This window comes from Lepisma saccharinum, chromosome 26, assembly GCF_977018435.1.
Source record: "Lepisma saccharinum chromosome 26, izLepSacc3.1, whole genome shotgun sequence".
Lineage (NCBI taxonomy): Eukaryota > Metazoa > Arthropoda > Insecta > Zygentoma > Lepismatidae > Lepisma > Lepisma saccharinum.
Genome location: NC_139254.1, coordinates 51,735,920 through 51,749,937, shown reverse-complemented (window position 1 = coordinate 51,749,937; position 14,018 = coordinate 51,735,920). Strand labels below are relative to the sequence as shown.

The following is a 14,018-nucleotide window of genomic DNA, read 5'->3' as shown; positions in this document are numbered from 1 at the left end:
ATTGCAATTACTTATGAATTACACTCTCAGTTTGGTAGTTTTCTGTAACTTTCGTTTTTGTTATAATTTAACTTATAAATGTATGTAGAACATCCTCAAAGTTTGTTTTCTGTTGAATATATATCCAATAATTTATTTGCCTTCGAATCAGAATTTATGTGTTATCACAAAAAATGCAAGTATCCATTTTTTTTTTTGTCCAGCAGTGTATATGGACACCAGTATTAATTAAAATGTAATCATCAATACTGGCTGATCCTTTTCCAGATTTCTGGCATCTTGCAATGTCCGCAAAAAAGCCAGGTAATAATTTTGAAAAGTCTAATTATTCTGTAAATGATGCAAAATACATAATTTTGTTTAAATTTGCACCAACATTATGTGACAAAAGTGAACTTCATAATTAAATGATACTTGTATTTATTTTCATATTCTGGTTATCTCTAGATGTGTGCGGGATACCGAAAAGTCAGGACCGGGATCGGGAAAAAAATTTATTGTCCTGATCCTGACTTTGAGAAATGACTTCCCGATTTTACGGGATCCTGAACAGTCAGGAAATACCAAATGGTCATTCTAAAGAGTCATTAATTCTCAACGTTTTCTGCATTATAAGTGTCTGGAAATTATCGTAATTTGTTAGTGTTTATTCCAGAAATGCAAAAACAATCACTTAAGGTGAAAATAACATGAAGAATTCGAGATTTCCAGATCTTCGGGAAATTTCGAACATTCCCCGTCCCGAAAATTTCCCAACTTTTGTCAGGAAATTGCAAATTTTTCCCAACCTGAATGTTTGGATTTAAAAAATTTCGCATCCCGATCCTGTCCCGACCAAAACAAATATGTCCCGCACACCCCTAGCTATCTCTCATGATTGAATAAATGAGTTAAAATTCTGGGTGCTTCAGCCTGTATGGGCATTTTGCACCTTTCAAAGTATACAAGGAAAAAATCCTTTTGTATAAAAACCTTTACCTTAATGATAAAAAGCGGATGTACAGGTTAAAAGTGCAAGGTTGTAAACAGACCTGCACAGGACATACACAACACAGTGTATGTCCTCAGAAACAGTGTAAGAGGCATGTTCTTCTCAAAAAGCTAAAAATATTGTGCATAAAACAATGATGATAAACAGTTGGGAAAATTAAAAGTTTGTCTGAGGAAAGCAAAATGGTCACTTTCAATAAGAATACAGTAGTTCACTGCATAATTGTCACACCCTGTTTCTTCAAAAAATTGGTTTATAACTTCTCATCATGTAATAGCCACATCAGCACATCAGATAATGAAACCAATAATAGTTGCAGAAAATCATGGATATAAAAGTTTAAATTTTGTAAGTCTGTACTTCATAAAACTGAAGTAAATTATCTGAAGTATACTATTTCAACTATAATGTACAAATCAATAGCTAAAGCATTAACTTTAATTTGAATGCATATTCACGAGTATTTCGTGTATCCTAATCTGCCCGATCCCAGAGAACTAAATTCAAATTCTACTTTTGTATTTTCTGTCGAAAGGCAGGGAGGGTCATATGAACCCTTGAACCAATCAGCTTGGTCCAGTCACCATGGGGAGGGGAAATTCTTGAGATATTCTGCTTTGCCAAATTTATGCCTGAAAGCAAAACATGTGGCAAAGGCACCCCCAACAAAGCCAAGGTGCGGCAAAGCTAACAGTCGCCGCAAGGTAGCAAACGAATGGGTCTCTGATCCTCTGCCTCTCCCTGAATCATGAGCGAAGGTGCATGTTGACAGCAGAAGGTGTCATTTATAACTCAGTAAAAATCAGTCGTGTCACAACACTGCGTTTTGTACTCGGAAAGTCTGACATTTGGAAACAAAAAGTCTGGGTTTATTCTTAGGCTTTAATAATAAATCATTTTTAAGTACTACTAATACCGACACATTTTTCTTTTTTAAAGCTTCACATAATTGTGGTGGCACAACACTTGTGCAAAATATTTGGCACAAAATCTGTAATGATTGTACAGTGAAATACAGTATGCCAAACACTTAAAATAATATTACAGAGGGTCCAGCTCTTGTATAATTCTTTGAACATTTTAACCCCTTCCCTGTGTTTGACGTAATATTACGCCCTTGGTCACTATAGCTTATTCTGTGTTGGGCGTAATATTATGCCCACGAACATCTCTGACTGAAGTAACCTGTGTTGAACGGAATAATACGTTTTTTGTTGGGGAAACATATGTTTTGCTATTGAAGAAACAACAACCTTTTATTTAGTTACGATTTTCAGTGCCGACAAAGAAGAAGAAGAAGTTCAGAGGAAAGTAAACTGTGTTTTGTGTTATGCAGACAAAGTGCAAACATGAGTTCGATTGTGTGCGGCGTTTAGTCAGTTGCTTTGTGTACATTTTTTTTGGTGTTGTGTAATTTGACCTGTTGGTGATTTATTTTTTGTTTTTGAGTTTGTGAGTCTCTAATAGTATCTAATAGTATTGTCAAACAGGATTGCGAAATATTTTTTTTCCCTCATCCCTCATACCTATTGAAGATATTACAATGAAACTTGGCGGACGCATTATGTATAGACCATAGTATTTTTCAAGGTAGATTATAATCGGGTACCTATATCCAGGGCCGGTCCAGAGGGGCCCAAAGTTAAAAAAAGAGATTTTTCGGAGAGAAATTTCCCGAATTATCCTCAATTTCCCTTTCCTGATATTTGATGTACACAAGTGCATGGTACCATTTGAAAGCCTGTTCTATTCTCAAGAGAAAGATGTATGAACCATGATACTCGGATGAATTGTGCTGAAGCAGTAGCTACTTAAAAATATTACTACACAAACTCAGAAAAAAAAAATACATAGAATGAGAAACCATTTTGTCAGAAAATTTCACAGAGAAGGGGTTAAAACCAAACTCTGGTAGATAGATGGAGTATAATTGTAACTGAATATATATATATATCGGGTGAGTTTTTTAGCTTGACACAACGAAATATCTCGAAAAGTACACATCTGATCAAAAAAAAGTTCTGAATGAAATTTGTTCGTCTCGAGGGGGCTCATCCAATGATGCCAAACTCCATCCCCACCCCACCTCCTGGGGGTGGGGTGAGGGGCAACTTTCAAATCTCAAATGGGAACCCCTGTTTTTTTATTGCAGATTCGGATACTCCAGACAAAAATACATAGGTTTTGTCTGAAACTTTTTGTTGGATTTGTGACAGATGGCGCTGTAATCGCAAAAAGTAAGATTTTGTACAATTCTCGAGAAATACACTGTCCTCTTCGTCAGGCTTCGTGGCAGATTATGCCGTGTGTGTTTGACCAGGAAACAAGGTGTAATGGTTTGTAAGATAAAACATGCGGTCCTGAAACATGCTCGGCAATCTATTAAAAATGAGGTTAACAAATTATAAAACTGTAAAACGTTGAAGAAAGGGAATGTAGAGGAAAAATGTGTAAAGATGTTAAACAAAATGGAAGAAGATAAAAACAAATAGGCTTTAATGTAACGAAAGAAATGACACGAGCATTCATGATGATAGAGGAGTTCCAAGGTGGAGGGATGACGTAATAATTCAGGAGTAGTGGGGGAAAGGAGAAGGGAGGGAGGAAGCAAGTGGGCGGGGCCAGTACCAACCATTGGCAGCACATCAGCAGTGCATCAGCAGCACAACATTAGCTGTGAAGACGACTAACTCGACGATCCATTCCGTGGAAGTGAGATTGTTTATTTTCACATGGTGAAAGGTTTTTACGGAGCTTTGAAATCTTCAACGTTTTACAGTTTTATAAGTGGTTAACAATGTTTTGAACAGATTGCCGAGCATGTTTTCTCCTAAAGACCATTTGACCTTGTTTCCTAGTCAAACAGACATGGCATAATCTGCCACGAAGCCTGAATAAGAGGACGGAAATAGTGTTTTTCTTCCTTGACTCCATTAGTGGTTATAATGCAGGCTATAATGGTGCAAGAGAAAATTGAAATGGAGTAAGTGGAGAAAGTGGCAGGAATATCAATGATGCTGTGATTCTTTATGCTTAATGTTTTCCAGACCGGATGTGATCACACGCTTCTTTTCACAGAGTTGTTCAACAGTTCTCCACCGAGGAAACTGTACAACAACAACAACAACAAAGGAATCGCCGAAGAACAATTGCTGGAGAAAACAATGAAATTGCGGTATTAGCTGCAGTGGCTCATAAACCCCACGTTAGTACTCGACAAATGTCGTGAATCGGGAATTTCACAGACTATTGTTTGCCAAATACTAAAGCATAGAAAATATCATCCGTTTCATGTTTCGTTGCATCAAGAACTTCATGGCGATGATTTTCAGAACCGAGTGACAACTTTTACAAACCATGGTACGATTAATCGACACAACATGCATTATTGGAGTGTCGAAAACCAGCATTGGTTACGCCAAGTTGAACATCAGCGCCCTTGGAATGTAAATGTTTGGTGTGGAAAATTGGCGATAAACTTATTGGTCCATATTTTATCGATGGGAACTTAAATGGTGAGAAATATCGAAACTTCTTGCAGAACGAACTTCCATTATTGCTTGCAGACCTTCCCTTAGACGTGCGACAAACAATGTGGTTGCAGCATGACAGATGTCCAGCACATTATTCCGTTGAGGCACGGGAAGTATTAGATTGTGTGTACAACTGTCGGTGGATCGGAAGAGGTGGTCCAGTGTCTTCGCCTGCAAGATCGCCAGATCTTACTTCGCCTGACTTTTGTTTCTGGGGCTACGTGAAGAGTGAAGTTTATCATGAACTGCCAACAATGTGTGAGAACATGATTGAGCGAATCACTAATGCATGTCGAAAGATTGCACCGGGGATGCTTCTCAGTTGTGTCCAATCATTCCAAGTGCGGATAAATCAGTGTATCGAAGTGGGTGGTGACATTTTCGAGCACTTATTGTAAAATGATTATTACAAACAAGCACCCTGATGGTGAGAGGCGACGGGACTCACCTTACAAAAGCACCCCGATGGGAACAAAATACTGCTACGTCCACGTCATTGTTTCTGGGTTATGCTAAATGCAGTTTCTTATAAAAATTCAACATGCTTCACGTCATTTTGCGATTAAAAGTGCATTTTTTACCATTTCCACAATATTTCATTTTTGCAATTACAGCGCCATCTATCACAAATAAAAAATAATTTTAGACAAAACCAATGTATTTTTGTCTGGAGAATCCGAATCTGCAATAAAAAATGGGGGTTCCTATTTGAGATTTGAAAGTTGCCTCTCGCCCCACCCCCAGGAGGTGGGGTGGGGAGTGGAGTTTGGCATCATTGGATGAGCCCCTTCGAGACGAACAAATTTCATTCAGAACTTTTTTTTGATCACATGCGTACTTTTCGAGATATTTCGTTGTGCCAAGCTAAAAAACTCACCCCGTATACATATATTCTGAAAATAGCTTTTATTTGTTATAAAATTCACACATCAGTATCAGTTTTAGTAGAAATCATTAGGAATATTAGCATGGATATCTTCAAAATGATATAAACTCAACACTGACTTAAATACAAGTACTATAAATACTTCATTACCTTATCTCCTTTGACTCCTGGAAGACCCTCAAGGCCAGGTCGTCCTGGTGAACCTTGAGCCCCATTTTGACCTGGAGGTCCTACAGGACCTGGTTCACCTTTCAGACCAGGTTCACCCTTCGGACCTCGAACCAAATTTGCAGAAACAAAAGCTGATTCTCCTTTTTCACCTGGTATCCCTGGTGGACCTGGCTCCCCTGCTATTCCCTGGATTCAAAAGTGACATTATTTAGTGCTGGAAGCATCTGACACCAAAGGCAACAGAGTTACTTATTATAGATAAATAATTCTAGGTCACTAATTTGAAAAGATGAAGAGGTATCTTTTAACTCTTTCGCTGCGGTCGTCGCATTTATGCACAGCACGCCAGGTGCCTTTCTCCGCGGAAGTCGCATTATTGCGACTTCATACTTCCACTCGCTGCGGGTGTCGCATTTCCGCAGTACGTCGCTTTTAGTAGCCTTCTGACATCTGTTGATAGTATTTGGAACTATTTGAACTTGTAGTTTTGTTTTTATCCGTATGATGTCGCTAATTACGCCTCCGTTTAGAATTCTTTGACATACGAGCGTTGAGTGCTGTGACATGTCAGTTTCAAATGCATGGTCGAATGTAAACAACATGGCTTCGTCAAGTCATCAACACTTGTCTGATAATGATGTTACTCAACTGTTATTTGCCGACTCAGAATCAGAAGGCGAATTAAGTTGTGACGATAATAGCGACAGTTTTTATGAGACTTCAAGTGGTGACAGTGATTGTGTAGTGTCTGATGAAGAATTTGTACCGCCGTCCGTAACATCATGGAGCAGATGTTGGTTTTTTTTTTCAAAATTTCCAAATTTTTCAAAATATCATACCACCAGGGACTACATACAGAATGGTTTGCCAGTACAAGGAATGACTTTTGTAAGTTCTCCATAACATATTTTGCAATGTAATTTTGTAAAATTATTCTTTCTAAAAAAATGTTTGTTTTTTTAAAAATTTCAAAATTTTTCAAAATATCATACCACCAGGGACTACAGAATGGTTTTCCAGTGCAAGGAATGACTTTTGTAAGTTCTCTCTCATATATAATGCAATGTGATTGTGAAAACTATTTTCAAATTTAATTACGCAGCCAACGGATATTGTGTGCAAGAGAATTCTGCAGTGAAAGAGTTAAACAATCTTTGCCTAAGAAACTACTACAGAGATGATGGTAGAATTTGTCAGTCTGAAATATCTAAAAACTACTAACTTCATATTGACTGACCAAAATAATTTACCCTTCATTTGATGTGGGGTGAGAATGCACTCACTTGATTCGTTTTCTTTCCAAATCATATGTAAATCATTTGCTTAACTAGCCCTTGCAAACCCAACAGCATATAACATAACCAGTGCAATGCAAGCAATGTACAGGTCTATACGTAGAAATATTAAACACAATTTATCGCCTTGTAATCAAGGGGTCCCAGATTCGATTTCCAGTAGAGGCACATATTGGTTCCCACTTTAAACTGTAGGTCCAGTCCCAATTAGCCTTACTGTGCACAAAGTGGACTTAAAACACCAAATCACACAATCTATTTAATTTTTAAAATAAATAATTAGGGTATTTTGAATTAAGTAGGTTGTAATTTATAATATTGTAACACACTTGAAGAATCATTTCCATTGAGTGCAAGGTTAGCATGTGATATGCTAAGTGGTGCAAAAGTCAGTTTACCCAAAAAGCACATTGACAATAGTATTACGATAGTGCATGTGCTTCTTGTGCTAAGTAATATTTTTTTTAGGTATACGGTTGGTAACATTGTCATGTGACACTGGCAACAGTGTACTCATTATTCTTTGTCAACAGTTGAGTCTCTGGCTTGTTGTAGTGTGCTTGTTTGTTGTTTGCAAGCAAGTTCTGGTCTGTGACATGTTGAAAACTGCAATGGCACATAAGTACACAACAGAACAGCGTGTGTGCATGCTTTAATTGTGGTGGAAACATGATAAAGATACAACCAAAGTGCTGGCAGGCTGTTGTGCCAAGTTTCCTGATGCACCTTCACCAACATGGCAACAAGTGCGGAAAGTGAACAAAAAATTTGAAAAAACTGCAAGTGTTGCAGATGCATTAAAAATGCACCAAGGTCTGGGCGACCTGCAAGTGTTTCTATCAAAGAAAACAGACAGTTGGTCGCCCAAGCATTTGTAAAAAGTCTCCATAAGTCCACAAGCCAAGCAGAACAGCAATTGCAAATAAGCCGTCGGAGTGTTCAGAGAATGTTATGTGACATTAAATTCAAACCATATCTTCCACGCTTGGTTCATGCACTACATAAGGATGATTTCGATAGAAGAATGTAGTTTTGTGAGATGTTTTTAATCCGTCATGAAGCAGATCCACATTTCTGGAAGTCTGTGTTATGGACAGATGAGGCCCAGTTCAAACTTAACGGCCTTGTAAATCGTCATAATTGTGTCTACTGGTCTGATACAAATCCATATACAGTTATGGAAAAGGAGTTGAATACGCCTGGAGTGATTGTTTGGGCGGGCATGTCTTCCTTTGGTGTAATGGGACCTTAATTCTTTGATGCGCATGTTACTGCAGAATCTTATCTCGAGATGCTGAAGGATGTTGTGTTAGTTGAACTTGAAAACAACCTCACTTATTCAGATCACTGTTTTGTATTGCAGCAAGATGGAGCTCCTCCACATTATGGACGTGATGTTCGATTTCTTTTAGATGACACATTTGAAGAGTGGATAGGATGGCATGGTACCATTGATTGGCCTGCACGTTCTTGTGATTTGATGCCATGCAATATTGTTTTGTGGAGAATTGTTAAGGATATGGTATACTCATCATCACCGGCAGATTTGGATGCACTGGAAGACTCAATTATCAATGCGTTTCATGTCATCAACAATGATACAAGTTTACTGCATCGTATTTGCAATTCTGTTGTTGATCGTGGCACACAATGTATTGCAAACAATGGAGGACACTTTGAACAAAACTACTGAAACTGGAATTTGTCTATCTACTTGTATTTTATATGTATACTTGAATTATGTATAAACTTGAATTTGTGTATGGGTAAACTGACTTTTGCGCCACCCTGTAGATCAGCTTCCGCCTGGTACTGGGCCGTAGCATAGCTTGTACTGAACCACCAAAGGTTCTTTTGAAACATTTCTTCAACCAATGTAACTAAATCAAATTAATAATATAGTTATTGCTTTTCTGAGTAAAATAATATAGTTATTGATTTCTAACATCACCACCTTGTAATAAAGGCGTCCCAGGTTTGATACCTGGTGGAGGCACATTGCACAGTGGTTCGGATCACACTTTAAACTGTAGGTCCAGTCCTAACTAACCTAACTGTCCATAAAGAGGACTTAAAGCAAAAACTCAAAATGCAACATGCCTAGAGTGGACGAGTTGTATCTTTGCAGGTGAACCTTGACCACGACTGGCTGCGCAGTAGCAAAGGGAGGAGTTACCGGCTACCTTAGCCAATGGATGTCATTCTCCTCTAACTTTGTAAGAGCTGTCGACCACTCAACGGTGAGTAGGTAGCATCTATGGACAAGTATCTGCGTGAATTAATCAAGGTCACCCGCAGAGATACAGCTCGTCAACTCTAATAAATCATAATTTAAAAAAGGTAAAAAGGTAAAGTGTTCCCCTGTGCATAGCTCCACGCCATGAAGGCGTATAGGGGGTGTAGGGGTAACGCCCCACACTTTCTTGATCCGGTCGTGAGTGGGGGTGATGTGATCAGCATCACGCCCCTGACCACCTTTACCCCCCAGGGTTTCCCCCAGGTACCCATGTTATTTGACGCTGGGTGGGCGCCGGGACCGCTTCCACCGTTAGAAAAGTTCCCGGATTTGAACCGGCCGGGGATCGAACCCGGGACCTTGAGCATGGTAGTCAGACGCGTTACCGACTGAGCCACCGCGGCCACCAAATTAATTTCATGATATTGGCCTGAACAAACTACAAGATTTCATTAGATCTAGTGGTTTACAACTAATTTAAATCTAATTTTATATTTATCAAAAAGCCTAAACATAATCAAACTATTTATGATTATGCCATAACGTATTTATTAATATTTAATTTCAAGGGTACATATTAATTAGCATATAGAGGTAAAGAAATTAGAAAGGTATTTACGAGTAAAATTGTTGAGATGAAGAAAAAAAAATACTGGGCTGCGGTCTCCCGAAGATTGAGAACCACTAACACAGAGTCACTGGAAAAAAGAGTACTATAATTCAATTGTAACATAACCAATTATTAAATCACACCACCTACTTACATCAGAGCCTGGTGGTCCAGTTTGTCCAGGTAAACCATCCTGCCCTGCTTCTCCTGGGAATCCCCTCTCTCCAGGAGGACCTCGAAGACCTTGCAAACCTGGTGTTCCATCCAACCCTCTCTCCCCCTTGTCACCCTTATGCCCTGGAACACAGTCTATACACCTTCCACCAATGTCACCCTTGTCACCAACAGGGCCTGTGGGTAAAATAATAATAAAACTTGATTAGATGTAAATATATAATATTAACATTAATTCTATCCTATCAATACAGATAATAAAACAGTGTACCCAACAGGAGAAAGGTTCATATTTGAAACTTCAACAGTATATATTTAATGTTCTTCATGTCATGTATAAGTGAACGTGTTGCCTGTTCATCACACTCTGAAGGCAAATAGGGACATCATCAACACCTTTGGCTACTTTAAGACCCATGGCCATCCCAGGTTCTCATTGGAGAGGCTGGTGAACCCCAGAGCTGCTCATACTAACAGAAGAACTCCTGTACAAGATTACCCATCCAGAAAACCAAACTCTAGTCTTGTGCATGTTCCACTGACAGGGCTACAGTAGGTCCCTTTGACATTACTCTACTTAATTCCACCATGTAATTGTCAATTGTTGTACAATTAACTAGAGTGTCATTAAACTTTGGTCTGTCATAGCTCTTATTCGTCTTTTATCACCAAGCCACAAAAAATTGTACATAAGTAATGCTATTGTGAAGCCGGGCACTGTTTAATTTTGATACTGTTCTGTTTTGTTTCTTAACACTAGTGTATGCTTTTGATATGTATCTTTCCAGTTTTAAATGGCTTCTGCTGTGCTGGAAATTTCATTAAATAATAAATAAATAAGTAAAAAGATGGTACTATGATCATTGCATATAGAAAACAAATAAACCCACTTTTAAAATAAGTCTGTATTTAATTGGGGTGCAATCAAAGATCCATATGTGAAATATAGATTTTATGCTAACAAAAGCTGTGCCTCCCTAAATGCGTAGTGGCCTTGTAATCAAGGGGTCCCAGGTTCGATACCCATGGAGGCACATAGTGGCTCGGATCCCACTTTAAACTGTAGTTCCAGTCCCAATTAGCCTTACTGTGAATAAAGTGGACTTAAAACACCTACTCAATCCATCAAGCTAACAAAAACTCAGCTACATCCAGATTATTTACTTGCCCTACAGATATTCCAATTTCAAATGGAAATATGTTTTCTACAGACCCAAGTGAACAACTCTAATACAAAATGACACAGTTTAATTGCTCTTGAAATGATAATTCAATACATTTATGACTGTTTCATTCTTGTATGAAAACCAGGTAGTTATTTACATCAGTTACCTGGGTAACCAGGTGTCCCTGGCCGTCCATCAGCCCCCTTTTCTCCTGTTGGCCCCAAAGGTCCAGGGGGACCAGGGATTCCCTCCAGTGAATCTCCGGGCAGGCCTCGAGGACCGGGATAACCTCGTTCACCTTTCTGGCCCTTGTCTCCATCTCTGCCAGGTGCTCCATCCATGCCTTTTGGTCCCTGCAATGCACGCAAAAATTAATACATGGATCCAGGTGAAATTTGAAAAACAGTTTTGATTATTAGCATTTCTGTTCATTGAGAGCAGAACAAGAACAAAATTCATAATCTTTTGTAGAGATGTTAATTGAGTGGGGGATGTTGTTCTTTTTGGGCAATGCAGAATATATGTAATGGGGTCAATTAGGCAACAAATTGAATTCTCCCTCATTCTCCCTTCAATCATATACAGGGTGTAATTTTAAAGATTTCATTGGTATACTTTGGGTTGGGTTACTGGATGGGTTCCTCACTTCATTTTACAGCACATAATGTGGTTAGCGGTTTATCATTCTTCACAGAATTTGTGTTCCTTGCAACACTGTCATGCATCGTTTCACAACAGGAAGTTACATCACATATGCCATCAAATGTTGTGTTAGTTTGGCAGCATACAGGTGACAAAATGGACTTTTGTCAGTAACATTTTTGTTGGTGGTGCATCATTTCGGCAATACAAATGTTTGAAAAAGTCAATTTTGTCACCTGTATGCTGGCAAACTAACACAACATTTGATGGCATATGTGATGTAATTTCCTGTTGTGAAACGGCGCATGACAGTGTTGCAAGGAACACAAATTCTGTGAAGAATGATAAACTGCTAACCACATTATGTGCTGTAAAACAAAGTGAGGAACACATCCAGTAACCCAACCCAAAGTATACCAATGATACGATAAAGGTGAGAAACAACATCTTCAAAAGGAAGTGGTTACATCGAATTTTGTCTCTTAGTCTTCATGTAAAATATTTGCACATCTTGTTACCAGGTTGACATAGGTTAGTCTATCCACTTGTCCTTCTGGTACTGGTTGTCTGCGACACACTAAACAGTTGACAAGATACAAAATTAACAAACTCAATATTCCAAAAATAAATAACTTGTAACTGTATTGTAATGTTCACACCAATGACAAAACGGTTACTGAGAAAAGATGTTTTGATGTCCTCCTCTCCCAAGTAACCACAACCATTGGGCCAACGTCAGTTTCTATGTGGGAAAGGTTGGCAAATTGGCGTTGGTCCTACGTTGGGCCAACGGTGGTTGCCAACGTTTGCCCAACCATGGAAAAGTGAGTCAAAATCAGTTTTCAAAACAACTTTCTCATGCTAAGACAACTTTGAAGAGTATGCTGTAAATTCTAGTGTAAAATAAATGACATGTACCAGTGTTTCTTTTCGAATATTTTAGTCTCAGCACATACTGCAAATATAATATATTTTTAATGAAAGTAGAAGCTATTTTTAATTTGCAGTCACTCACGAGTCCTTTGTTAGCTCCCATGGATGAAATATATGTCTTGGGAATTGCTTATTCTTTGTCTCTTTAGTTGTAGTAGATCAAGAACATTCTTACAGGTATTATTGTGAAGGTGGTTAAACAATGTTATGTGCAGACTAAATCCCATGAAAGGTGGAAAACTAAGTAAACTATAGAAGGTTTTTGTGCTACCACTTGAAGGTATGGTACCTTTAAAATAATTATACCACGTGACTGAGAAAGTGCTATGCATATTTTTTATTTTCATAAATAATTTGTACTATTTTCATTTGGCCTCACAATAAATTATGGATATATCAGAACACAAACCTATTCATTCTTTAGTTTTCAGTACATTGTTCCAACATAAACCCATATGTTGGCCCAATGTAAAAACCATACATTGGCCCAATGCAAAACCCACACGTTGGGTTGTACAACGATATGTTCTTACGTTTCGACAACCATTTTCAGTATGGTTGGCCAAACATTGGGCCAACCACTTTTGGTTACTTGGGCTGTATGTGTCGGTTTTCCATGGGTACCATTAAAATGACACCATGTATGTATGTCCCATTAACGATATTGGCAGAAATGGGTAACAGAATAAGATTCATGTAATTAAGACCAGGGTTTCACATAACAATACACTGCGAAAACAGTTAAATTACTAAGGTTCCTTGTACTCACAACAATGGACAGTCCTTTCTCTCCTTGGCCTCCTCGTTGACCTGAAGGTCCTGGTGGTCCGTTAAATCCTCTGGGCCCTGGTTCTCCAGGAAAACCTGTTTTCAAAGTAATGAACTACAATTTAGTTTGCTATAACAATTATATTATGTTCTTGCTTAATGAAATAAAAAAATATTTTGCAGAATAGCAAAATTTATGTAAAATGGTTTTAAACAGTTCCTGCACACAACAATTCAAGAGTTTAACATATTGTTTATATTATGCACCAAATAGTTGCCATTTTATATTGTTATCTGGGGTCACATGATTTGATTATTTAAATTTCTTCTCCAAAGCAATTGTTAATATTACCTTCTAATGTTTATTTACATAATTATGAAAACATATACTTCAATTACAACACAATGTATATTTGTCAAAAGGTTGTACTTTAAAAAAAATCATTTTTATTTTCCTACATAACCGAACATTTAAAATTCAATTTTTAAAATTGAGTGTTATCGAATCGAATATGTAAGATACTAATGACATAACTTTATCATCATCCTTGGAAGATTATTCATTTTAATTGATGAAATTTAAAATTGTCAAATGTGCAAAATCTTCCTAAGA

At 37.9% G+C, this 14,018-nt stretch overlaps 1 protein-coding gene across 1 annotated transcript in view; it reads right to left on the bottom strand.

Annotated features, from left to right (window-relative positions):
• Col4a1 (Collagen type IV alpha 1) overlaps positions 1-14,018 on the bottom strand; it is a 312,472-nt gene that overhangs the window by 75,021 nt on the left and 223,433 nt on the right. The window contains exons 11-14 of the mRNA XM_083112536.1: positions 13,407-13,501; positions 11,229-11,415; positions 9,877-10,073; positions 5,561-5,767 (exon numbers count right to left, since the gene is read on the bottom strand). Coding sequence (XP_082968662.1) covers positions 5,561-5,767; positions 9,877-10,073; positions 11,229-11,415; positions 13,407-13,501 — 686 coding nt within the window. The remainder of the gene's footprint in view (positions 1-5,560; positions 5,768-9,876; positions 10,074-11,228; positions 11,416-13,406; positions 13,502-14,018) is intronic.